This window comes from Meriones unguiculatus, chromosome 10, assembly GCF_030254825.1.
Source record: "Meriones unguiculatus strain TT.TT164.6M chromosome 10, Bangor_MerUng_6.1, whole genome shotgun sequence".
Lineage (NCBI taxonomy): Eukaryota > Metazoa > Chordata > Mammalia > Rodentia > Muridae > Meriones > Meriones unguiculatus.
This window is the reverse complement of record NC_083358.1, coordinates 109,918,825-109,946,172: the sequence shown is the minus strand read 5'-3', so window position 1 is coordinate 109,946,172 and position 27,348 is coordinate 109,918,825. Positions and strand designations below refer to the sequence as shown.

Genomic DNA, 27,348 nt, shown 5'->3' with positions numbered 1-27,348 from the left:
GTAGCTCACAGTGCTTGTCCAGCAGGCCTAACGCTAGATGTTTGGTCCCCTGCACTGTGGTGTGTTAATTCATTGGTTCTAATTCCAGCACCAAGAGGGATGTGGTTACAGTCAGGAAGGTCAGAACTTCAGGATGATGCTAGGTATCAAGTTTTAGGCCAGCCTGGGAAACATGAGGCCTTGTCTCAGAAAAGAAAACAAAGGTTATTTACACAAAACCAGGTTTGTAAAGTAGCTACACAAGAGGCTGAGGCAGCAGGATTGCCATGAATTAGGTGATAGTCAAACTGAAGGTAGAAATTGCTGTCAGAGGAGCAGTGACTAGGGCAAGGAATTAGTAGAGGCCAGTGTGACCTCCAAGAGAGGGAGCCTCCTGAGAACCTACTACATTGATATGTTTGTTTCTGACTTTTTAAATTTTCATTTGTTTTGTTTGGGTGCTGGGAATTGAACGTGGGTTCTCTGAGAGAGCTGCCAGTGCTCTTAAACTATGATCCATCCCTCTGGCCCATTTCTGATTTGAAAACATTGTTAGAGATTTCTGTTTGTCTTAGGTGTAAGAGTAGAATGTGTGCATGTACCGTGTGCCCGGTATATGCCTGGTGCCTGCAGAGGCAGGTGTCGCCTCCTGCAGCTCCTGCAGCTCCTGCAGCTGGAGTGACAGATAGTTAGGAGCAATCATGTGGGTGCTGGGAATCAAACCTGGGATCCTCTGTGAGAGCAGTAAGTAAGCTCATAACTGCTGAGCCATTTCTCAAGCCCCACCTCTAGTTTAAATGTAATCTGAGATGAATTTAGATGCCTAAAGCAATCCAGCTAACTGCGCTTGCCATCAAGCCTTTTTTCCCCAGTCTGGGACCTCAGCCAATGGAATGATGCCGCCCACATTTAGCGTGCGTCTTTCTACCTCAAATAACCCAGTCCAGAAACTCCCTCGAAGACATGCCCAGAAGCTTGTGTCTTAAGAGGTTGATTCTAGGTCCTGTCAAGTAGACAGCCAATACCAACCATCACTATACTGTTGGGCCTTCTCTTCAACATCACCTTTCTTTACTATAACTTAAAAACAAATTTTTTAAAGGCCTGGCAAGATGGCTCATCAGTTAGGAGCTCTGCCTGCTCTTCCAGAGGACCCAGGATGGATTCCCAGGACTCCTACAGCAGCTCACAATTGTAACTCCAGTCCCAGGGGATCTGACACCTTCTTCTGGTCTCCATGGATTCTGCATGCACATGCACGTGGACGACAGACACGTTAGGCAAAACTCTCCCAGGCACACACACAAAACAAATCAACATTGAACATTTTTTTAAAAAGCGTCTTTTTTATCCGTGTGTATCTGCATGCACAGACCTGCACATGTGGAGATGCCGGAAGAGACTTGGTGTGTCCCCTGGAGCTGGGGTTACAGGTGGTTGTGAGCCCTTCCTCCTGCCTCAGCCTCCTCCTGCCTCAGTCCTCGGCTTACCTCAGCCTCCTCCTGCCTCATCCTTCCCTTCTGCCTAACATGGGTGCTGGGAACCAAACTTGGGTCCTCTGTAGAGCAGCATGTGCTCTTAACCACTGAGTGAGCTCTTTAGCCTAACACGTGTGTGTGTGTGTGTGTTTTTCATTAAAAAATTATTTTTTTAAAGCCTTTTGTATGATTGTGCTTATGTTTACATGTGAGAATGGGTGCGTGTGTGCCATAGCTCCAATAGGTTTCTTGTTTGCCTCTGTGTATGGCAGCTTAGGAGGCCCTCAAGCCTTCTGGAATTGTGGTTCCACTTCCTTCCTCACAGTAGTAGAAGTGCTGAGATTACAGATGTGAGCTGCCTCTCTCTGGATGTTGTTAAAATTCCTTCCCAGAGGGAGACAAACACATCTACCCTTCCTCCTAAGTTCCCAAGGACAAACTTAGGCAGGAGTTCACTCGGTGGAACCAATGATTTACTGGGCTTCCTTACAGAGCATAGATGAGGGCTTACTTCGAAGGGTCTGGGCACGTCTCCCCCATAACAGGTTGCACCTGAAAAGCCTTTACCCACAAGCCCCTCCCCAGGTCACAAGCAGTTACAGCAGAGTTGCTACAATAGGTATGGAGCCATGAGCACAGGTGAGACCTTGTGCCCCTCAGTCCCTCTGTGCAGGGGATGTGACTGTCAGTAAGCTCAGCTAGAATGACCTTTTGCAAAGGGTTTGGGGCACAATTGATTGCCCCAAGATGCTGGCAATACTGTCTAGTCCTGCTCATACCCTCTGCCTTTCTTACCTAGCTGCCTTCAGCCTGGTATTCCTCATACATGAAAGATGCTGAGTGACTGCCAGGCGGTGGCACACGCCTTTAATCCCAGCACTCAGGCGGCAGATGCACCCGGATCTCTGTGAGTTCAAGGACAGTGTGGTCTACAGGGGGAGTTCCCGGACATCCAGGGCTACACAGACAAACCCTGTCTCAAAATAAAATTTAAGAAAGCGAAAGAAAGCAAGGTAAGAGCTAAGACACGGGGGCTTGCAGGCAGGCACCAAAGCCACTTAGCCTGGTTCAGTGTATCAGGGTTAGATGGTGGAAACGTTCTCTACCAAGATGACAAGAGTTACACAGGAATGCCATTTTATTAACAAACGTCTTTATTTTAAATGATAGTACAAAACTGTGTATATAATATAATCTGTATAGGTATATGTACACAAATGCCATCCACACACATGTACATACAAGCTTGCTCACCAGGTTCCAACTATTTTATCCTAAATAAAAAAGAAACTTTTGTTTTCTTGAAAGTTGACTGTACATAAAGCTGCCAGACAATGTGAAAAACAAGAGGACACTGTGAAAAGAATCTCCAGGCATCTGCCTCTAAATGGCCTTGGCAGGACCCACTGGGCAAGGCCAGCGCTGGAGCAGTGTTGCTACTGTAACAGTTGACACCCCAAGATGCCAGAAACCAAGCGTCAACACAGAGTATGACCTCATTGATTCTCAGAAACATCACCTCAGAACAAAACACGTGAGTTTGGGAAGGACAGAGAGAAAAGGTGGGTCCCAGAGATCAGAGATGATGGACTATGTTCCAGTGCCTGGCAAAGCCTTCCTAAGAAGGTGGGGAAGCAGAAACGGAACAGTGGGGGAGGGGCAGGGACGACAGGGAGGGTCGCAAGTCCCTGCTAGCAACAAGGCAAGTTACTATTATAAAGTTTAGGAATATCTTCTTCCCCCTAGCTCTGGAGGGGCTAAAACTGTTCAAAGGGCAGCACCAGAGGCTCAAAGCTATTTAACTCTAACTCCTGTCCTTCTTGCTTTTGGTCTCCTGGTAAGTAAAGTGACAGGAAATGGAGTGCATACGACGAAAGTGGTAAGGCACCACAGAAAATACAGCTAGACCTAGTCTGGCATGGTGGCTCACTGTAACCCCAGTACATAGGAGTTTAAGGCATGAGATTGCTGGGGGTCTGAGGCTAGCCTGTTACATAGTGAGTTCCAGGTCAGCCTGAGCTAGAGTGAGATCATGTCTCAAAGAAGAAAACAAAACAGAAAAAGCAGCTCAGAGCTTAAAGTGCATACTGGTGGCCTAAGTGGTTATCTGTCCTCATGAGAACAGCAAGCTAGTCCAATAAAATGGAACAAAAAGTGACTTCTGCTCACTGTTAAACTTCTGACAAGAGTTTGCCATGTGCCTCAGCTATTCTAGCATTGGAGATGGCTGCCGTTAGGGGACAGGGGCATAAGCTTTCTCAGAATGAGTTACTTCTCAATGTGATGAGACTCTGAGCTGGGAAAGCAGAGGCCCAGTGCGTCTGTCTGTCCATAGCCCCTCACCTGGGCTTTCTTTCCTGTCTGGAACCTAAGAGCTTTTCTTTTCTGAGACAGGGTCTCACTGGGTAGCCCTGGCTAGCCTGGAACTTACTATGTAGACCAGGTTGTCCTGGAACTATGCAGACCAGGCTTTCCTGGAACTCATAGATCCAGTTGTTTTTGCCTTCTAAGTGCTGGGGTTAAAGGTGTGTGCCACCATGTCTGGCTCTGAGGGGTTTCCAGGTATCAAGGTAGCTTCAACAGGAGTAAAAGGCTATCGGCCATGGAGCAGCAACTCACTTTGATCCTTGTCACTGTGCAGACAATGGAGTCTTTGTACTTATCTGCTTGCTTCCCCAAGAGCACGGGCCAGCTTCTTTTGGGCTCAACTCCCACACTGATCTTTATTCAATGCTTCCCCCACCACCCCAAGCCCCACTGTACCCCTTTGGATTAAGAGATTTCAAAGAAATCCTCTCTATATACTTAATAAGCTTCCAGGTTATCCCAGATACTTCAGAGCTGAACCTCAAGGAGGAAACTGAGAAAAATTTTATGTATTCACACACAAATATGCTAATATGCACCCAGCAAACTATCTGCTGTCAGATGCCTTTAGTCCTAGCACTCAGGAGGCAAGGGGATCTCTATAAATTTGAGGACCAGCCTGGTCTACAGAGCAAGCTCCAGGCAGCCTGAGCTGCATAGTGAGACCCTGACTAGAAACAAAACAAAACAAAAAGTAAATATACATTTGACAGAGAAGAGTATCTTTTAAGGCACTGAGTTCAGAGAAAACACCCCAGTAGCTGCTTTCTCCGATGCTGCCCGTGAGGTCTCTGCTGTGGCATTTTGACAATGAGACCCCACAGAGGCAGGGCTGTGGGCGGAGACACATGTATTTGTCATGAACTTCCCTCAAGTCAGAAAGACAAAAGTTGTAACTTTCTTTTTCTTTTTTGTGGGTAAAGACTTACAACCAAGATGCAAATGTAGCGTCTACAATTAACTGAATTAGTCTACAGCCCTGAATTTATCACTATCCCTGCAGTAGCTTTACTGTAGATGAGTCCTGGGCCTGGCATTCTTTCTGCTTGAGCCCCAGCTCTGAACCCCTCATCTGCTGCTTTATTCTCACTGGTCCAGCTTTCCTGATAAGCTGAGATGTCTTAACTCAAGAAGATCTAAGACATATCTTCTCAACTGACCCAGAAGAGGAGGCTCCCACCTACAGTCCCAGCACTCAAGGCGCCGAGGCAGAAGGATTGCTCTGAGTCTGAGGCCAGCCTGGACTACAGAGTGGAGCCCTGCTTTAAAATTAAAAAAGCAGCAAAGAAAAGTGCTGACCCGGAAGGTTAGGTGAAGTCATGAACTGTTATCAGTGTATTCAATACTTCATTTCTACTTAGTTATTTTCGTGTGTGACATATGTGTGTGTCCATGTTTAGACTATGGGCAGAGGGGAGAAGAGAAGACTGGTGCCCCCTCCATTACTTTCTGCCTTATTCCTTTGACACAAGGTCTCTCCCTGAACCTGAAATTCACTTTTTTTGGGGAGGCTGGCAGCCAACAGGTCCCAGTGATCCTCCTGTCTCTGCCTTCCAGAAGGCTAGGCTTACAGGTGCCCCAGGACCACACCACCATGGGTTGATAGAGTGGGTGCTGGGATCTGAATCTGGGCCTTCAAGCTTGTGTATACAGTAAGTGTTCTTGGTCACTGAGCCATTTCTCCAGCCCCATCTTTTCCTTGTTTTTGAGACAGTGTGGACACGTGGCCCAGTGTGGCCTCTAACTCTTGATCCTCTTGCTTCAGCCTCCTCAGTGCTGGGATTTCACACACGTGCCCCATGCTTGGCTATTCAGTACTTCATTTCAAACTAACTGAAAGCATCCTCTCCCACACCGTCTTGTACTCATGGTAGTTTGACTGGAGAACAAAGCCTACTTCCTTTTTGACATGATAGGCGGTCTATTCCAAGTAAACGGGAGGGCCTTCCTGTCAGCCTCTTTCAAACACTGCGTCTCTCCTTCCCTATCTCAGAGATCTCATGTTCAAAGTGACTTGGAATAATGAAACTGGTCCCCCTAAAGATGGAAAGCAGCTCTGCTCAGAAGAGAGGCGCAGGAGGACAGAGCCTGTCCCCACAGTGAAGACCCAAGGTAACCAGGAGGCAAGCTGTGGTTCTCCTCTGCAGGGCTAATATCTAGTCCCTTAAAAGAAGGGAGGGAATGAAAGTCAACATATGCTCTAAGAATGTAAACAATCCCATCTAAAAAGAAACTTGCTCCCTCTAGTTAGCTAAGGCTCTGAAACACCACACACAATAGCTTATTGCTAGCAGCTCATCTCAGGGTTCCTCAAGAGCTCTGTAAACAGGAACAGAAGGATCCACAGCAGACACAGCTCCATCCTTAGCCATACACACCTCCTCCACTGTCAACGCAGTAGAAACAACCCTGATGTTCAGACCCATAAAGCAGACCTAGCCAAAGTGTCAGCAGCCAAGATGAATTTCAAAACGGTTATTTCTGCCTATAAACCTCTAATAGTCAATTCTATTTGTTAAATGTTATTTGGAGAATTATGTTTGCAGATTATTTTGAGCCAAAAATGATTCTAGACCTCTGGAACACTGCAACAAATTATTCCACTAATCAAGGTAAACAGAACCATGTTAAGTGTCAAGCTTTTTCCCTGTTTAAAATGCATGCTTTCTTCATGATCACTAATTAGGAAACCATATTCTCAATAGTCATTCAAGCGTGTACTTGGCACACGTCCCTCTGGTTTTTTTCTAATCTGCAATAAAGCAAGCAGCTCTACATAACTTCTTCCCAACCATGTTCTCTGGAGTCCTCTGCCCCTTGGGGGAGACGGGGTGTAAGCTGGCCTCAGACTTGATAAATAATCAAGGGTGGCCCTCAACCTTTGACCTCTTGCCTTCCTCTTTCAGTTCTGGGATTGGAGACATGTACTATCACATTCTGTTTAAACATTTTTTAATATCTTGTTTTTGCAGTCCTGGAGATTGGATGTAGGACCTCATAAAATGAGGCAAGGGCTCTCCTCCTGGACTATGGTCTCAGCCCTTTTCTCTGTAGGAGAGGTCTCTGTGGTCCATGCTATCCTAGAGGGAGATGGTGCTACGTTGCCTCGTAGTCTGATTGTGAGCCCCAGCGACCCTCAGTGACCCTCTGAATGGGGATTACAGACATGAGCAACAGTGCCCAGCTGTCTTGTTTTTGAGACAGGTTCTCACACTGTAGTTCAGGCTGGCCTCACACTCATGTCACTCCTCCTGCTGTAGCTCCTGAGTCCTGAGATTATAGGCATAAGTAACATGTCCAGCTATACAAATAAACAAAACCCTGAAACTTCACACTAAAGAGACCTGCCCCAAACGCCATCTCAAAACCAACAACCCAGCACTAGAAATCTTTGCAAGTGTCTGAACAGACAGGTTGTGCAGAGTTAGAGAGGGGAGGTCAGCATGGGCCTGCATGTGTGGCTCCTTGTTCTGAGGCAGTGGGACAGCTCCCTTTGTCGCCTGTCCTGAAAGCGCAGAGCTCTCCCAGCCATACTAACAGCAGCAGCAATTCACTCCAGCAGAATCAGACAGCAGCAAATCTACACAGCAGCAGTCTGGCTTCTGTCTGCCATACTCCTTTCCTTCTGACAGGGTAGATGCTACAGAAAGTACCAGTGTCCTGTGTGACACAGACAAGTCAGCCAAATTTACGCAATTTAGAGAGTTTGAGCTTGACTTCATATAAACAGATGTTTGGAAGCAACATGTTAGTTAGGACAGCCACGGCTCTCCTTATTGCAGTTTCATAACATCCAGCCAATGTATAGTTTCCATCTCAAGACCAGAGTTTCAGAGCTCAGCAGCCTCTTTCTGTAAGCACAGCCTGGAGGGTGTGGGTTTTACACACACTCCCACATAAGTAAATTTTCTTTCCAGCATTTAACAATCTGATGTCAACTGTTTTTCCTTTGCACTCCTATCCTCGTTCTGTTGTGTATGTACAGCCCAAGGCTCCTTGCACACTTAGTGCCATCCCTACCACTGAGCTGCGTCCTCGGTTTTTCATCTTTTTATTTTTTCTCTTCCCTGTTCTGAGTAACCTTGGCTCACCTGGAACTCACTATGAGGATCAGGTTAGTTAAAGGCCCAAAGGCCTGTCTGACTCTGCCCAAGTGCAGGGACGAGAAGCCACCACCACCATGCCTGGCCATTTCAGAGGTTTTGTTGTTAATGTTTAAGATTCTACTGTAACCAAAGCTGACCTTTAACTTACAGTGATCCTTCTGTCTCATCCTCTCAAATGCTGGGGTTACAAGCATGCACCACTCTGCCTGCTGCTTTTTTTTTTTTTTTTTAAACTGGTATCTAAGCTATGGAAATATATTTTACCAGACAATCATAAGTCAGTCTCTGCTAATTTTTCTTTCTTTCTTTCTTTCTTTCTTTCTTTCTTTCTTTCTTTCTTTCTTTCTTTCTTTCTTTCTTTCTTTCTTCTTCTTCTTCTTCTTTTTTTTTTTAATAGGCAGTGTCTCTGTATGTAGCCCTGGCTATCCCAGAACTCTCTTTGTGGACTAGGCTGGCCTTGAATTCAGATTCCCCTGCCTCTACCTCCTGAATGCTAGAATTAGAGGTGTGTGCTCCCACACTTGATTGAATTTTCTGTTCTCACATTAGTCCCACATTTGGCTCAGGCTGACCTGGAATTCACTACGGAGCTCAGGCTGGCTTCAAACTCGTAGCAATCTTCCTGCCTCAGGTTCCAAAGTGTGAACCACTGCATTCAACTAACCTAACTTTAAATTTTTTTATTTATATGTGTATGTGTGGATATCCACTGAGGCCAGAAAAGGGTTTGGGAGTTATATGTACTTGTGAGCAGCCTAATGTGGGTGCTGGAAACTGAACTTAGGTTCTCTGGAAGAGCAAGTAACAGTCTTAGCCAGCCACCTCTCCAACTCTCCACTCCTGCTTTGTTTTATTTGGAGACGGGATCTCACTGTGTAGCTATGGCTGGCACCACCATACCTGGAGTTGAAGGAATTGCTTTAGCTCAGGCTGACCTCAAACTCACGAGCTTTCTGTCTCAGCTTGACATTACAGGTGTATACCTGCATGCCTGGCTTACACTTTCTTTGCAGTAGATTAACTCGGAGAATGTGTGTCCTGCTCCTCTGGAATATATGGTATCTTTTACTCTTCCTCAAGAGGAGGTTTCCTACAACCTAACTGGTTTCATAAAGCTAAGGCAAATTTTCAGGTCACTTAAAAATTTACAGGTATAATTATTAAAGGCTCTTGGTGTATATGCATTACAAGTATTATCTTAAAATCTTTTGCTATAAAAGTAGTTATTTTTAAAACAAAATCAATCCACAATGCCCAGTACTCTGTTTAAAGCAATGATGTGAGCTGAGAGATTTGGTCCTGGTCCTTTGGTCCCTCAGATGGCCCTAATGTGGCCCTGAGTTTTCCACCTGCACATAGTGTTCCTGGGCCCAGGCACTGAGCCCTGCTACTGTTAGGATCTCAAGGTCAGTCTTAACTTGTACACAGTACTTGCCCTCTCTATTCTCTTCGTAAAAAGAATAAGACACACGAGTGCAAGCTGTGGCCTTTTCATGTTATGAAGAAACAGTTTCTATGGAAACACTAGTGCGAGGCTCTGTGGTCCTTCCTGACTTCATCACTTCTGTTGCTCTTTCTTCCACTTCCCCTTCTGTCACTACTACAGCATCCACTTCAGCTACCTCTTCAACCACGGTGAAATCAACTCCATTGGGCTGCTGCCGAGCCATAGCCGCCAGCCTCAGACGGTACTGTTCTGCCTCCTGTTCTTTCTTGAGGAGCTGGTGTCTGTACTCCTGGGCTCTTCGATTAGCCTCCTGGAGCTGCTGCTGCAGTATCTCTCTTTCACTGTCTTCCTGTAAAGCAAACAGCATCACCACAGTAAGAACCCCTGATAATGGACTGTTCAGATGGTAGAAAAAAAGATGGCTTTAGCCCTAATCATCATGGCTTCTATTTCCCTCCTTTTCCTTCTCTTTAACTGAAAAGAATCTCATTACCTTGATTTCCTCAACACTGTTCGTCACTTCTGCCATCCTTGGTCTCTTCACCAGTGGCAACCTTTCTTCCTCCTCTTCTTCCTCTTCAATTATCGTCTCCTCTGCAACCTGACCAGCAGGCACAGTTAGAACTACAAGCCAAAGCACAGCAATGGGAGATGATGAGCACACAATACATCAAGAAGCTTGTTTAATTTCAACTAGAAAAAAGTACATTTAATATTTTTTTGGACATGGCTTCTTGTATGCCAAGCAAGTGTTCTACCACCAAGCCATAACCCTTCCCCCCAGTATACTTTTTGTGGTATTTCTTTAGAGTTCAGAATATCTAGCTCTGGGGCACACACAACCTCAGTCCTGGCGATGAGGGGACAGAGGCAAGCAGATCTCTGAATTCAAGCTCAGCCTGGGCTTCAGATCGAGACCTTGTCTCAAAAAAGCTAAACCAACACAACAAAACACAGAATTTGAAGTCAAAAGGTAAGATGCAGTTCCACAGAAAGAACCAGAAACATAAGCAGAGCCCAGACAGGGGGGAACCCAAAGGTTCCAGGCATGAGCCACCATACCTGGCTTATGCAGGAGATTCTGACAGAAAAAGTACAGACAACTCTGAATCGAGGATATGTGACTACAAAAGGATTCGAAGATTCCCAAAGGGAACAGGTGTTGGGGTTAAAGTCAGATTGCGCAGGATGATGGATACAAGGAGTGACCCCTAGGTTATCTTCCTTGTACAAGTAAAAGGCACATGCAGTGAGTGTCATCCTTTCCTAGCCTGCCAGAAGTGTCATTACAAACATGACAGTGACTGCAGTAGGTGAAGAAGCCCGTGCCCCGGGTGCTGAAGGTTTGGGTTCCTCTGGAGCATTCCCCTGATATGTGGGCGGGAACTTCCTTGCACTTTACACAAGCACTGTCCACCCAGAGTCGAATCCTCGGCCTATTTTGCGGGGCACTTTTTGCTTTGTAGCCCTGGTGGGCCCTGAACTCATATGCCACTCAGGCTGCTGGAGCCTGCAGCCAGTACCTGACTGTGCACGGTGCCTACTGACCTGGGATCTCACCTCGTTTTGTTTGTTGAGATGTCTCTCTGTGTAGTTCAAGGTGCCCAGCATCCCCTGTGCTAATGTCACAGGCACGTCACACCACATGTGTTTGGTGATCACAAAGTGGAATCTTAGGGAAATTAAATTAGCCATCGCAGTCTGCTGATTCCTCTTGAGCTCCTTTGTTCTACCACTCTCCACACTTTCCCACACTCCTGCAATCTGTTTTACTGCACCATTTTTAGGGGAATATGACATCTAAATGTCTCTAGTTAAGAAGTTGTCTATGGGCATAACTTACCTTGCTGTCCATCTTGCATAGTTACAATAAACGGCTGGCCGATGCCTCCAGTAGGAATTGATGTTTGGATATTACCCAGGGGTACTCCATCAGTCACTATGGTGATGACCCTCTGGCCTCCACTCCCTACCACTTGCTGGATTGAGGAGTCAAGAGAATCTCCATCTTCAATTTCCTCTAAATTAGCTAGAGATAACAAAAGTGAATTGTCAAGTTAAAAAAAAAATTTAACTAAAAATGTCAAGTTTATTTTTAAAAAGTAAGAATACAAGTTTCATCAACCACTTTGAAATACTACTCAAAGTATTTTTGAAAAAAAATTTTGTTTTGGTTGAGTTTTTGCGATAGGTAGGGTCGTCTTCTGTGCCCAGGCTAGCCCCAGCCTCCTAAATGCTAGGATTACAGTACTGAGCAACAGTAGTTATTCAAAAAGCTTTCATGAATAAGGAGAAATGAACACAGGGGATTTATTAGAACAGTATTTTCCAAAAATGTCCTAAGATGTTAATAGTGTTCAATATAGACAAGCTCTAGAAACCGGGTGTGGTTATAAACCCCTTTAATCCCAGCACACTGGGAGGCAGAGGAAGAGGCAGGCAGATCTCTGTGAATTTGAGGCCAACCTGGCCTACAAAGCAAGTCCAGGACAGCCAAGCTGCACAGAGAAACCCCTGTCTCAAAAAACAAACAAACAAATGAGAGGTTCTAGGGCTCAGTGTGGTAGCACACACTGTAATCACAATACCCAGAAGGCTGAGGCAGGATTCCCAGGCCAGCCTGGGTTATGGAGTGAGATCCTCTTCCAAGAAACAAACTGCCAAGTAACATAAAGAGACAGGCCTTATGCAAAATACACTTTGAAATCCTAGTTCAAGTGCACTTAAACTTGCCAGGTATGGTGGGGAAGGACCACAACCCTATTATTTGGGAGGTAAAGGCAGGAGGATCTCAAGTTCCATGCTATAAACGGAGTTTAGGCCAGCCTAAGCTACAGGAGACTTTGTCTCCAAGAAAACTAAGCTATACATATGCTTTTTAGAGGCAGTTGGGTGGGGACAGGGTCTCATGTAGTCCAGGACAGCCTCAAATTCACTACGTAGCTAAGCAAGATCTGCCTGCTTCTACCTCACAAGTGCTGGAATTCAGGTGTAAATCACGCCTGAGTTACCCAGTGCTGGTGAAGGGGCTTAGGACCTTGAGAAAGTTTGGCAAACACTCACGTGAGCTACACGTGGGGATTACAGGTGTACACCACCTCGACCAGGCATAGCCTCAACTGTCTCAAAACAAACAAACAAACAAACAAACAAACAGAAAAACCCAAAAAATCAAGCCAGGTGAGGTGGCACATGCCTGTAGTCCCAGCACTCAGGGAGGCAGAGGCAGGCAGATCTCTGTGAATTTGAGGCCAGCCTGATCTAGAAATTGAGTCCAGAATAGCTAAGGGTACACAGAAAAACCCTATCTCAAAAAACCAAACCAAAACAAACAACAACAACAACAAAAAAAACCCACCCACCAACCAACCAACCAACCAAACAAACAAACCCACCACCACCAACAAAACCAAATCAAAGTCTCAACAAGCTCATAAAATAAGCTGCTATATTCCTACTTCATAGATCAGGAAATAAGACAGTTTTTCCAAGGATAAGCAGCTAGTCAGTCTTTTCTGCTCAACTGCTTTTTCTTCATGTTTTGGTTGTGAGCTGCCCTTGAATGGCTGAGCTATCCCTCCAGCCCCGTGTGTGTGTTTTCTTTTTATAAAATCGTATGTACTATTTTCATTTCTGTGTATGCGTGCCTGCCTGCAAGGGTTTATGTGTATCCTTTACATGCAATAAAGAATACACAGGCCAGAAGAGACCACTGCAGCCCCCGAAACTAGAGTTATAGGCAGTTGTGAGTCTATGCGAGTGCTGGGACTAAAACCTGGGTCCTCTGCAGGAGTAGTAAGTGCTCTTAAGCACTGAACAATCTCTTCACCCCCTTGTAGAGTCCTGGCCCCAAAGTTCTGTCTGTGTTTATGTACACGTTTCTACTTGCCATCCTTCTTCTCAAAAGCTCAAGATCCTGCCTTCGGTATTATACAACTTGCCTGGGAATACAGTTATTCCTTGTTTCTTTTAGTACTAGGAATGAACCCAGTGTCTTGCACATGGCAGACAAGTGCTCTATCAGTGAGCGACATTCCCAGCCCAGTTATTCATTTGCTTCTATACACTTCCTATTTATTTATTTGAGACAGGTTCTCATTATATAGCTCAGGCTGCCCTGGAAATTTTGGTAGTCTTCCTGTCTTAGTTTTCTGAATTCTGGGAGTACAGAAATATAATAGAACCAAACTTTACTATTTATTTAGTTTGGTTTTGGGCATTTTTGTTTGTTTGAAATGGCCTCAGTAAGTAAGTAGCTCTGGCTGGCCTAGAACCTGCTATGTAGACCAGGCTGGTCTCACACTCACAGAGCTCTTCTTGCCTCTGCCTCCCAATGCTGGGATTAGAGCTATGAGTCACCATACCATCACACCCAACCTGGTCAAAGTCAGAAACAGAAAAAATACGTGAAGAATTGGGAATTTATTTGAGGAGGCAAGTTCCTCCATCATATAACACATATTTATAAAAGCAAAGGGTAAAAATAAACTCATTTGCTCCATTTTAAGAGTTTAAAACATGTAGGTCTCAGGCCCGGTGGTGGCTCAGACCTGGCACTGGGAAGGTGGAGGCAGAGGGATTACAAATTCAAGGCCAACCTAGGCTACAAGACTTTGTCTTAACACTACCCCTTCCCTTGCTCTCCCAAAAAAGCAAGAGGTGTCAATTGTGAGTTCAAGGCCAGCCTGGTCTACAAAGCCAAGGCTACACAGAGAAACCCTGTCTAGAAACAAAACTACAATAACACAGTTTGAGGAATGTTTTTACTTCTACTTTTCTGTCTGTTGGAGATGGAGCCCAAGCTTTACACATGCAGCAAGTATTTTACTCAGAGCTTTAATCCCAGCATTTTTATAAGAGTGGGTATCAGAAATCCACTCATATCTAGAAAACTTGGGATTCTGCTCATTTTTAAGCCTGAAATAGATGCCTCATTATCAGAATGTTACCTGAGGTCGCTTTGGTGTTGGCTGAAGAAACAAAGCTAGCGAGGTTAACGACTTCTCCAGAGGTGAAGATGAGTGGAGCAGCCACAGTCATAGGGTTAGTCACTGGGTTGACTCTCTCGGGGTTAGCGTTCACCTGATTCTGCATTGCTTCCTACCAAACAAAGCAGGTCATTTCAAAGTCAGCACATTTACCTTTAGTCACACAGTCACTGAACACACAGCCCCTCCCTCCCCCAGCTCCATCAAGCACAACTAGTCTGGCATACAGTGCCCAGGGAGCTAAGGGTTCTCATTAAGACTACAGCTCTTCTCAGACTGAAGCCACGCATGTTAACTTGCTTTTTCAAGCTTGTTTCCACCTGAGAAAGCAAAGGCGTATTACTCACAAAGCCTTTGACACCCTTCACTCAAGCTCTTGGCATTCTTTAACTTAAAAAAAACAATTTAAGGGAAGGAACTGCTCTGCACAGTCTAAAAAGTAATTTGTAGCACTAATATTCTGTGATCAGCTACCCACAAGACAAGATGCTGGCAGGAGATCCCTGCGGAGAAAAATACTCTCTAGACTCTTATCCTACAACGTGTTCCATTCTGCCACTGAAGAAATTCCTAAGAGAACATATAACAAGCAGATAAATGAGTAGCAGATTTTGAAGTGTAGTTCCATATGCTACACTCTTGCTTCCAAGGATGTCTGCTCAATTTGGTGAAAAGATGCTTATCTTTTATTTTTACTTTCAGAAGTTTTCTACAAATATATTAACTACCAAAAAAGTCCAGTTATGAAAGGACTTTGAACAATAACTGAAAGTCTTTGCAAAACCAGCTGCCATGAAAAATAAACAAAAACTGAAAATGCACAAGCAGCTATTTTTCATATGTAATTATCCCCTTGACTAAAAACTTCAATTGAAACAGATTATTCATTTTCCGGATACTGTTATATTCTTTCTTCAATCTGCTATTTCTACCCTCTAGCAAATTTTTTAGTGGAAGCACTCATGGGTAGGCTTGCCTAGCCTGATGAAAGCAATCATATGCTATTTAGCATTGTCTTCTCCATCCAATGCATACACCATGTCTGAATACCTTTTTAAAACAATCACTGGATTTAAGTTTCTAAATCCAGATGTATTGATTCAAATCTGTAATCCCAGCATTTCAGAAACTGAGACAGGAGGATCACCTTGAGTTGTGGCCAGCAAGTACCAGATGAAGCAGAGCCACATAGCAAGATCATCTTTCAACCCCCCACTGAACAACAACAACAACAACAACACAAAACCTTCAGCCTGGGGTGGTGGTACACAGCTTTAATCCCAGCACTCAAAAGGTAGAGGCAGGTGGATCCCTGTCAATTTAAGGACAGCCTGGTCTACAAAACTACTTCCAGGAAAACCAGGACTACTTATATAGAGATCTAGTCTTAAAAACACACAAAACAAAACAGAAAGCTTCTATGTTCCCACTGTCCATAAAAAAAACTACCATGTCACTAGTCACATGTCAGCGGCCATGCAAGCTCACATACAGACCCAGCCTAACTCCCAAACACCTGCTGTCCTCAAACTCCACATCTGCTGCTCATTCTCTGAAGACCTATCTACTTTTTTTCTTTAAACATTCCATGTTGTTTCACATGCTTGTACTTTTGATAGCATAGAATAATTTTTTTTTTTCCTGAAAACAGAATACAACTTAAAATGTTTTAAAATTACATTTCTTTGTGTGTGTGTGGTGGGGGTTATGTGTGTAGAAGCCAGAAAACAATTGGCAAGGGTTGGTTTTCTCTCTTCTACCATGTGGGAATCAACTCTGGTCATTAGGTTTGGCAGGTACCTTTATCTGAGCCATTTAACTGACCCAATTAAATCTTTTCACACTTATATTTATTTATTAAATTTTTATTTCAGCCTGGATCTTTCTCTGTGGCTCTGGATGTTTGGGGGCTCATTATCATAGACTGGGCCCCTAAGTGCTGGCATTAAAGGTGTGCCACCACGGCCGATTGAATTTAACTTCTACTTCTACCTCCAAATTGTGGGATTATTATCTAGGTACCTTGCACGGATATGACTTTGTGTGGGTGTGTGGGAAGAAGGGTGCATTTGTGTGCGTGTACGGCCAGAGAGCACTCTTGAGTACTGTCCTTCAGATACTATCTACCGTTTTGTTTTTGTTTGCTTTTTGGAGACAGGGTTTCTCTGTGTAGACCAGGCTGTCCTAGACTCAATTCATATAACAGGCTGGCCTTGAATTCACAGAAGGCCACCTGTCTCTGCCTCCTGAGTGCTGGGATTAAACATGTGTGCCACTGTGCCCAGCCTCTACTTTATTTTTTTTTGAGACAGCGTCTCTTACTGTCTGGAGTTCATCAAGTAGGTAGGACTGGGTGTCGAGTAAGCACCAGGGAGCTATCTGTCTCTGCTTCTCCAACTCTGAGATTATAAGCACATGTCTCCACAGCTGGCTTAAAATGTTTTTAATTACAATTTATGTTATGTGTGTACATTTGTGCACTAGTGTGCCGGGGCACACATGTCCATGAATTACAACATTCCCTCTAAACTGGAACATGTGCTCCAGAAAGGAAGGAGAGGCTGAACAGCCTCTGCTGCAAACAAGAGAAGAGCCAAGGCTGCGTATCGGAGAGGAACATGTGTGGGAAGGTTTAGTAAAGGGAGGAAGAGCCAGCTACAGAAAGGAAGATGCACTGCCCCAGGGCTGCGCTTTCCCTGTTGGGTGGGCTTTTCTGCGGATGGAGCTGCTTCTGGGTTATCCTGCTCCTTTTACGTAACCCCTTGCCCACACATCTGTCAATAGCCCTAACAGAAACTCACTGGCTTGCCACACTGGCTTTTGGTACAACCGCTACCCTGGACTGTCATGGGATTCCTTTTTGGAGTAAGTAAATAAAGTGTGCTGTGTCTCCTCAGGAAGTCTGTCACACAGGAGCAGGTCAAAGGATAGGCCTGCAGGACTTGATTTTATCCTTGCACATGAGTCCCGGAGATTAAACTCAAGTTGTCAAATCAGCAGCAAGAGCCTTTACCCACTGAACCATCTCACTGGCCCACAGCTGGATTCTGGGATCAAACTCAGCAACTCATGTTTACAAGACAAGCATTTTCCTGATTAAGCATCTCCTAGCACTGGACAAAAACTTTTTTTTAAGATTTATTTATTATGTATACAATGTTCTGTCTGCATGTACACTTGCACACCAGAAAAGGGCACCAGATCTCATTATAGATGGTTGTGAGCTACCATGAAGTTACTGGGAATTGAACTCAGGATCTCTGGAAGAGCATCCAATAAGACCTCTGAGCCATCTCTCCAGCCCCCGAGAGTAACTTTCTTTCTCTCTCTCTCTTTTTTTTTTGGTTTTTCAAGACAAGGTGTCTCTGTGTAGCCTCAGTGGTCCTGGGCTGGCTTTGTAGACCTTGAACTCCCCAAGTGCTGGGATTATAGGTGCACCACCACACCTGGTTCTAACTTTTTTCTTATTAAAAATATTTTTTTAATGTGTGTGCATACATGTGTGTGCCTGTATGATTCTAGATGCCACTGGAAGGCAGAAGCGGACATGAGATCCTCTGGGCAATTGTGAACCACCATATGTGGGTGTTGGGAACTGAACCTGGTTCCTTCTAAGACTGGTAAAAAAAAAATTTTTTTTTGAGACACAGTCTCATTAAGTATCGGTGATTGGACTGGAACTTGCTTATGTAGACCAGGATGGCCTTGAAGTCAAACTCAGAAATCCATCTGTCTCTCCCTACTGAGTGCTAGTGTCAGAGGAGTGTACCACTGTGTCAGTCCCTGACTTTTAAGATTGCCCCAAGTCTAGTTTAGCTAGAAATGGAAACATTAATGGAAAGAAAAACAATGGACAGTCAAACAAATGTTCTTTTTGTTCTGGCTCTATTGTTTTCCTTTCAATTTAACACATTTATAGAAACAAAAAAAAAAAAGAGAGAGAAAGAAAGAAGAAAAAAAAAGGAAGAAATTCATAAATTAGGCAACTCTTAGAACCAGAAAATATCTCTGGAGTTCTGCTCTGCAATATCAGCACTGACTATTTCCACAACCTTGTTCTCTAATCACCATGAATGATCCTATTAAAACAAAACCAAAAAGAAAACCTAAGTGCAGGCCTGGTGGAGAGGCTAGTTTTGTCTTCATAGTAAGACTGTCTTAAAACAATGGCAAGGCAGTACATATCTGTAATTCCAGTGTACATGAGACAGAGACAGGAGGGTCAAGAGCCATTTTCAGCCAGGCGTGGTGGTGCACACCTGTGATCCCAGCATGCGGGGAGGCAGAGGGGCAGGCAGATCTCTGTGAGTTTGAGGCCAGCCTGTACTACAAAGCCAGTCCAGGACAGCCAGTGCTACAGAGAAACCCTGTCTAGAAATAAACAAACAAAAAACATTAACAAAAAAGGTCATTTTTAGCTATATTCAAATTCTGAGATCACCCTGTGCTACTTGAGACCCTCTCAACTGAAAAGAGAAAAATGCTGATACAGAGTCACATGACTGAGATGTCCTAAAAATACAAATTTTGATGAAGTGGGGGAATTGTTTGGATTCAGCTCCCTCAAAGTAATCTATAAATTGACGTGCACTTTGGGGACTATAAAAGAACATACCTGAAGAATGACCAGAATCTCAGTATTGTTTTTCTCCAGTGCTATGTCAAAGGCAGATTTATCAAATTTGCTAAATGCATGGACATCAGCTCCGTATTTGATGAGCAGCTCAACAACATCGCGGTGGTGGTGCTCCGTGGCCCAGTGCAAAGCTGTCATCTTCAGCATGTCCTTGGCATTCACATCCGCACCGTTCTGTTACAAAAGAGCAACTTCTCAATAGGTGCTGGTTGCCAGAGCTCAAGCATCAGAGCCCATTACCAAAAAGATCTACATAGAGATATTTAACTTTAGTTCTCACTTAAGGAATATCAAAGGGAAAAGCATTTCTCAAGTCCTCCTGAATGCTGAGACATTATGCTTTCAATGAGTGGGTCTGCTAAGGACATCACTGGAAATTCTCACAGATGGTCGAGGAAGGGGGGAGGAACAGATTTTGTTGCATTTATTAGCAGAAAGCTGAGTAGGGCCTGAAAAAAAATAGGCATAAGTACAGAGAACACCTACAGAAAAAGACGAAGAAAAATCAATAAAATCTGTTTAGCTTAAAAAAAAGAAAACAAAATCATTTACATGACTCTTGAAACACGGTTTTCATGCATAAATTAATAATAAATAAAGAGATGCAAATCAATGATCACTTAAGTCTTTCCAGCTCACTTTCCTCCCACTACTTAAGAAACCATGAGAGGGAGGCAAAAGTGGAGGCGGATGTCTCTTTACAGTGTAGTCCCATCACTATCCCCCACCCTTTTTTTTTTTTTTAAAGACAGGGTTTCTCTGTGTAGCTCTGGCTGTCCTGGAACTCCGAGATCTGCCTGCCTCTGCCTCCCAAGTCTGGGACTACAGGTGCATGCCCTACGGCCAGACTCCAGCACTCCTCTCGCTTTACCCTAACAAGCAGCTCCACGATGTGTGTGTGTCCATCGGCTGCAGCCATATGCAGAGGGGTTCTGTCCACTTTGGTCCGGGCATCCCTGCTCACGCCTGCTCGGAGGAGCACTTCTGCGGTGGAATAATGACCATGCTGGGCTGCAAGGTGAAGAGGTGATGTTCCAAGCTGTGGGGAAAAAAAAAAGAGTACTCATTGAGTCCACTGTGCGGAGAGTGGAGAGATGTATGACCAAGAAATGGATCCTAAAGGAGCCATCGTTGGAGAAAGAATCTTTCTGAGCAGAGGAGACTGAAAATTACAGAATTTAAAAATTAATCTACAGGGGCTGGAGAGAACTCAGAGGGTAAGAGCTCTCACTTCAATCCCAGCATCCATGTTGGTGATTCACAGCTGTTATTCAGCGGCGGTGACCCTACCCCTAGATTCTAAGGGCACCTGTACTCACATGCACACCCCCCCCATACAAACATGCTCATATATACATCATTAAAAACAATAAACACAAATGAAATTACTATGTTAATGGGCAGGTGAAGGGCTGTAAATTAAATGTGAAGTATAATGACTTTAAGTGAGGTAGAGTTACTGAGTAAGACTCACTAAAGGACAGGATTTTAAGCATGGCTTATAGGATAGTTTTTCTGTTCTACAAAAACAGATACAAAAAGAGTATCTGAGCTGAGTATAGTGGCACATTCCTTTAGTCCCAGCCCTTGGGAGGCAGAGGTAGGCTGATTTCTATGAGATGGAGGCCCAGGACAGCCAGGGCTTTATTGAGAGACACTGCCTCAAAACAAACAAAACAAATAAATGAACCAGTTGGACCCTGAAGTTATAAAACATTTATGCCACAATAGTCATCACTCCATTAAAGCTGTTAACATCAGTAAATATTTAGAAAATCTGTGTATGTCAGTCATTTTTATAAAACTGTGTTTCTCAGTTTCTCTCTTAACCTGGCTATCACACAAATAATTGAAACTCTGTTTTAACAAGCTTCACAACACAAGAACTGAGCAGTTATTAATCTATTCTTAACCCTCTAATTTAATCTGGTTTCCTCCCAGCATACACCTTAGAGATACTTTCACTTTGTACCTTTCCTTGCTGAGCTCTCTCTCTCTCTTGGTCCCTCCTGGACATCTGCCAGTGGCTGAATCCCCCTCTTCCTCCTCTAACTCCTCTTCTACTGGCTGGCAGAAAGACCAGCCCTATTCTCTCCCCTGCTCAGTGATTGACTATAAATTGCTTTACTGGCAAATCAGGGGACAATTGGGGAGCAGTGTTTATACAACACTGAGACAGGAGATTCTCAGAACAAGGATTGCAACCAGATATAGAGGGATAGAGAAATTAGTATTTTAAAAAAATATTTATTTATTTATTGTTTATAGTGTTCTGCCTGCATGTATACATGCACACAAGAGGGCACCAGATCTCACTATAGATGATAACTGTGGTTGCAGGAAATTGAACTCAGCACCTTTGGAAGAACAGCCAGTGCTCTTAACCTCTGATCCATCTCTCCAGCCCAGAAATCAGTATTTGAATTACACAAAAACCTTATGCCTACATCTGTGAAAGGCAGGTGGTGATAGCACACGACTTTAATCCCAGCACTCAAGAGGCAGAGGCAGTCAAATCTCTGTGAGTTCGAGGGCAGCAGCATGGTCTACAGAATGAGTTCCAGGACAGCCAAGGTTACACAGAGAAACCCTGTCTTGACAGCCCCCCCCAAACAACAACAACAACCAAAACAAAAAACAAACAAAAAAAAAAAAAAAAAAAAAGGAAAATATGTGACTGCTATCTTCTGAAACTCTTTGGTCTCCAAGTTGGTTGACAGGCTCATTATATTAAACCTTTTTTTTTTGTTTTTGTTTTTCAAGACAGGGCTTCTCTGTGTAGCCCTGGTAGTCTTGGACTCACTTTGCAGACCAGGCTGGTCTCAAACTCACAGAAATTCTGCCTGCCTCTACCTCTCCAGTGCTGGGATTAAAGATGTATACTCCCATGCCTGGTGTCAGTATATTTATTTGCATATATTTGTCTGTGCATTCACACACAGGTGTATATGTGTAGAGGTCAGAGGACGGTTTGGGGGAGGTTTTCCTTTGTCTGTTTATTTCTTGAGATAGGGTCTCATTATATAGCTTTGGCTGTCTAGGTGCTTGCCATACAGACCATGCTGGCCTCAAATTCACAGAAGTCTTCCTGCTTCTGCCTCCCAAGTTCTAGGACTAAAAGCATGCACATCATACCTGCAAATAAAAATATCAAAAATAAAATAAAAGGGAAAAATTCCAAGTATGAAACAATTACTACCTATATATTCACAGAAAACTTTCAAACTGGAAAACTAAAAGGGGAAACTATATATTCAGGAGAAACAAATAATTCTTGTAGGAGAAATGACACAGAAACAGTGAAGGAAAAACCATGCCTGTTTAGCCTTAGGAGCCTGGTTAAGACACCCTCTGGAAGTCACCGGGGCCTTCTGCGAAGCTTACCCAGTCTGTAGTGAACGGAGCCCCGTTTGCCATCAGCGTTCTCACTTCATCATCTTGGCCTTTTCTTGCAGCTTCTAGCAGCCTCTTCCCCAAGTCCACCAGAGACATCTTTATGCATAGAAACAAAAGTTTCCAGGTAGCTGTAATTCCAACACAAGGGAAGCAGTTGTCTGTAAAACATTTTCTTGCTTTTGTTTGTTTTCTCTAAGACATGATTTTGCCATACAGTCCAGTCTGGCCTGGAACTTATTACGTAGTCCATGCAAGCAGGGAACTAAAAATCTTGCTTCCTCTACCTCCCAGATGCTAATATATAGATGTACCATCTACATAAAGTGAAATGTGTTTACAACTTGTTTTTGTTTGGGAGACAAGAGCTCACATAGTTTCTGCTGACCTCGAGTATGTTAGTAGCTAAGGATGACCTTGAACTTTAGATCTGACTCCACCTATCCCAAGTGCTGGGATTGCAGGCTAGTGTCACCAACCACACCTGATATTCCCTTTTTTTTTTTTTTTTTAGATAGGATCTAGCTAAATTGCCCAGGTTGGCTCAAAACTCACTCCACAGCTCAGCTAGGCTAATTTGTGATCTTCTTGCCTCGACTTCCCAGGTAACTGGAATTACAGTTTTTCATCACCAGATCCAATGGTAGAAAAAAAATTAAAAATTTTTGAACACAGTTCAAAACATGCACTGTGATCTCTAGGCAGGGCACATGGATACCTAGTTGTAAAATTGCTGCTTGATGGAAATTGTGAGTTAGTCATCCCTCCATGAGCGGCTACTTCTACGGCACCTGACTACTGGATGAGTAAGGCATGGTCATTTCTCTGGTTGTGCCATGAAAACCTGTAAAGGGTAGGTATAGCCTCTGATGAGCTCAAAACTGAGCAATTCCAAAAAGGTCTGTCTCAGTCTCAATCCAATTCCTCTACAACACATAAAAAGCCACTAGACAGGGCTTGTAAGATGGCTTAGCAGGTAAAAGTGCTTTCTACAAAAGCTGATGACTGAGTCCTGCCCCCAGAGCCCTTGGCAGGAGAACTGATACTGACTTTAAGTTGTCCTCTGACCTCTGTACGCACGCAGTGGAGTGCGTTCTCTGCCCCATCATACACAAACAACAATAATAAAATGTTTAAACGGAACACTGGGCAGGGCACATGGAAGTATTCCTCTCTGGGAACCCCTACCACTCTTCGAGTTTTCAAGTTCTCCTAAAAAGCATCACTTCTAAATTGAATAGCAACTTTTTAATCTTTTTGTTTTCTAGCTGTGGTGAAATGATGTAATGCCAATCAAAGTTTAGAAAAAGAAACCTCTTTTTCTTGTTTTAGCCAGAAACTCCTGTAGTCCAAGCTGACCTTCAACTCCTGATCCTGTTTTCATTTCCTAGGTACTGAGCTTATGGACGAGTGATAGCATGGCTAGCAGGGCAAGAATGAACTCCCACTAGCCAGTGATTTTCGTAGGACAGTTGTTCAGAAGCGTGCTTTATGACTCCTGCACCACACGAGTAACCTTGCAGGAAGCCAGTGGTCCAGACAACTTTTACAATAATACTAAGGCATCATTTGACTTTTTTTTTTTTAGCATCTTAGCAGTTGTAATGATAGTGAAAATACCACGCAGGGTATCATTGCTCCTGCCTTTGCCCAAATCAGATTGTGAAATAGGCTTACTATGCTCATTGCCATGTGCTTTAGGGGGAGAGTAGGCTCTATTTAAGAAAGTCCTCGCCCTGCAAGGAGGTACTTACCCATAACACCAGTACTTTGGTGTGGAGGCAGGCATATGAGAAGCACAAAGCCAGTGTCAGCTACACAGTGAGTTCTAGACAGGCCTGGGCTGTGTGAGGGCCAGTCTTATTTTTTCTCATTCTCCCTCTCTCCCCTCTCCTGTATGTGTGTGAACAGCTTCAGAAACTGGGTTCTCTCCTTCTATCATGTGGCTCTAGGGACTGAGCTCAGGTCATCAGGTTTGGCAAAAGTTACCCAGGAGCCACCTCACCAGTCTGACAACCTGAGTTTGATACTAGGACCCACACAGTAAAAGGAGAGAAGTTACCTCCAGAAAGTTGTCCTCTGACCTTCACACACACACCAGAGTCCTCAGTGTCCTCACGAAACACCCCCTCCAATAAATTAACAAAAACTTCAAAGCAGGGCCAGGTGGTGGCACATACCTTTAATCCTAGTACTTGGGAACCAGAGGCAGGTAGTTTGAGGACAGCCTGGTCTATAGAGCAAGTTTCAGGACAGCCAGTACTATACAGAGAAACTCTGTCTCAAAACACAAAGCAAAACAAAGCAAAATTCAAAGCAGGGCCTTCTGGAAAAGGCCTGGAGTCTCAGCGATCCCAGCTTCTAGGAGGCTGAATAGAAACTTTCCAAGTTGGAGACTAACCTGAGCTGTACCAAGAAACCCCTGTAACCCCAGCTCTCTGGGAGGTAGAGGCAGGTGCGGATCCCTGAGTTTGAGGCCAGCCTGGTCTAAAAGTGAGTCCAGGACAGCCAAGGCTACACAGAGAAAGCCTGTGTCCAAAACCAAAAGCAAACAACAACAACAAAACAAAACAAAACAAAACAGGAATCAAGGGCTGGCGTTAGAGCTCCACCTACAGAGGGCTGCTTAGTATGCACAAAGTCCGGGTTTGATCTGAGCATGGAGGTGCAATAGTTCAAGGCCTGTTCCAGCTATAATATGCTTGGGTAATTTAGTGAGACTTGTCTCAAATGAAAGAATAGTAAGAGCCAGTTCAGTGGCAAACATTTCTTTACCATGTGCAAGGCTGTACATAGCCTTGCACATAGTCCCAGTACAGCCTAAAATAAAAGTATACAACAAAAAATTTTGGTTTTTTATGGTACATAAGTACAAAAATTCTTTTGATATGGTTTCAAATTTTTCTTTTCAACTAATTTTATTATTTTTAAAACTATTTGTGTATTTGCCTATTTTTGCCTGCATGTATTCTGTGCAGTTACCTGCTCGCCTCTGACCTCTGCAGGTCAGAAAAGGGCATTGGCTCCCCTAGAACTGAACTTACAAGTGGTTGGGAGGATCACGTGGGCCGTCGGGAAGAGCGCCCAGGACTTCTAACTGCTGACCCATCTCTCCAGCCCATGCAACTATTTTTTTCCTGGTGCAGAGGACAAAACCCAAGGTGTTACTGAGCTAAATTATCAATCTTGCAACTAATGTTTAAGAAATTACCACATGTCTTGTGAGCTTCGTGATACAATGGCAGCATGCTGGTCTAGCAGGCACGAGGCTGTATGGACCACAAAAAAATTACCACTTGCCAAGCCTTGGTGCAGCATCAAAGAATACCTACCATCACCTGAAAAAGCTATTAAAACGCTAGGTGTGGCCAGACCTGCCGTCTCATGCTTGTAATTCCTGTGTAACTATCCTCACAGAAATTCTAAAAACGTGCCCTTCTCAACTGCTTTTTGTTTGTATATTTAACATGTAAATGTAAAACAGACATTTTAGAAATGGCTTGTATATAGAGCTACTTTTGTAATAATTTCTGGGCGTTGATCCATATAGACTTAGACTATACGTATATTTCTGAATGTTGAAATGGGCTAATTTAGCCCATTTCTACTGCTATTAGCCTACTACTAGTAAAAAATACATTTTGTTGTAATGTTACAGGGGTGGATATTTTATCTTTTTAATATTTATTTATTTTTTGGCTTTTCAAGACAGGGTTTCTCTGTGTAGCCCTGGATGTCCTGGACTTGCTTTGTAGACCAGGCTGGCCTTGAACTCACAGAGATATGCCTGCCTCTGCCTCCCCCAAGTGCTGGGGAGTACAGGCTTGTGCCACCGTGTCCAGTTTGATATTTACTGTAAAAAATTGTTTCTGTTTGCTCCTGGTATCTGTGGGTATCTGCTCATGGAGGCCGGAAGCGGGGGAGGTCAATCCCTTGGAACTGTAGTTACAGGTGGATTTGGACCTCCTTATATGGTTGCTAGGGACCAAATCAGCAAAAGCAGTACATGTTCTTAACTGCTGAGCCATCTCTTCAGTCCAGAAAGTGGACATTTTAATATCCAATTAAATGGATAGGCACATAATAAAATTAACAAGATTTTATATTTTAGTGAGCTAACTGCTTGGGGACCAGCAAGACTGCTTGGCATATAAAAAAATTTGCCACCAAGTTTGACAACTAGAACTCTATCCCCAGGACTTACCTGGTGGAGAGGACAGGCTTTTGAGAGCTGTCTTCTGACCTCCACACGAGTACTGTGGGCATGCACACTTCCACCCAAAAATCAACCTATAGATTAACTTTTTTTAAGGTGATAACGTGATGGCTCAGCAGTGGAGAGTATGCAATGCTCTTTCAGAGGCTCCAGTTTGGAGCCTGTGATTCCAGTTCTATGAGCAGACACCCTCTTCTTGATTCTGCAGGCACTCACACACACACGCCTCCACAGACAAATGCACACACAGACAGAGGCACGTGGAACTATGTCTAGTGCAGCTGTGAGCTACATAGTGAAAACCTATCTTAGAAAACACACACACACACACACACACACACACCACATACAATGGCTTTGTTTTGTTTTGAGGAGACAGGGTTTCTCTGTGTAGCCCTGGCTATCCTGGACTCACTCTCTAGACCGGCTGGTCTTGAACTTAGAGACCTGCCTGCCTCTGTTTCCACAGTGCTGGGATCAAAGCTGTGCACCACCAATGCTGGCTTTTTTTTCCCTCTTTTTAATGTATCTTTAAAAAGGAAAATACGTTGCCCGTTGGTGGCGGTACGTGCCTTGAATACCAGTACTCAGGAGGCAGAGGCAGAAGGCTCCCTAAATTCAAGGCCACCTTGGACTACAGATCAAATTCTAAGGCAGCAGGGCTGGAGAGATGGCTCAGAGGTTTAGAGCACAGGCTGAGTTCTCCCAACCATCTATAATGAGATCTGGTGCCCTCTT

The 27,348-nt window shown here is 44.0% G+C and overlaps 1 protein-coding gene across 4 annotated transcripts in view; it reads right to left on the bottom strand.

Annotated features, from left to right (window-relative positions):
• Positions 1-2,588: 2,588 nt before the first annotated feature.
• The window catches only part of Gabpb2 (GA binding protein transcription factor subunit beta 2), a 30,132-nt gene continuing 5,372 nt past the window's right edge, over positions 2,589-27,348 (bottom strand). For 2 of the 4 annotated variants that reach the window (XM_021656852.2, XM_021656853.2), the window contains 7 exons: positions 22,386-22,493; positions 19,873-20,040; positions 18,981-19,175; positions 14,327-14,477; positions 11,221-11,406; positions 9,871-10,001; positions 2,589-9,726 (listed from right to left, as the gene is read on the bottom strand). In XM_021656852.2, coding sequence (XP_021512527.1) covers positions 9,427-9,726; positions 9,871-10,001; positions 11,221-11,406; positions 14,327-14,477; positions 18,981-19,175; positions 19,873-20,040; positions 22,386-22,493 — 1,239 coding nt within the window. In that variant the 3' untranslated portion in view covers positions 2,589-9,426. Of the gene's footprint in view, positions 9,727-9,870; positions 10,002-11,220; positions 11,407-14,326; positions 14,478-18,980; positions 19,176-19,872; positions 20,041-22,385; positions 22,526-27,348 lie in introns of all 4 variants that reach the window. The other 2 variants (XM_021656850.2, XM_021656849.2) reach the window with 1 other exon arrangement.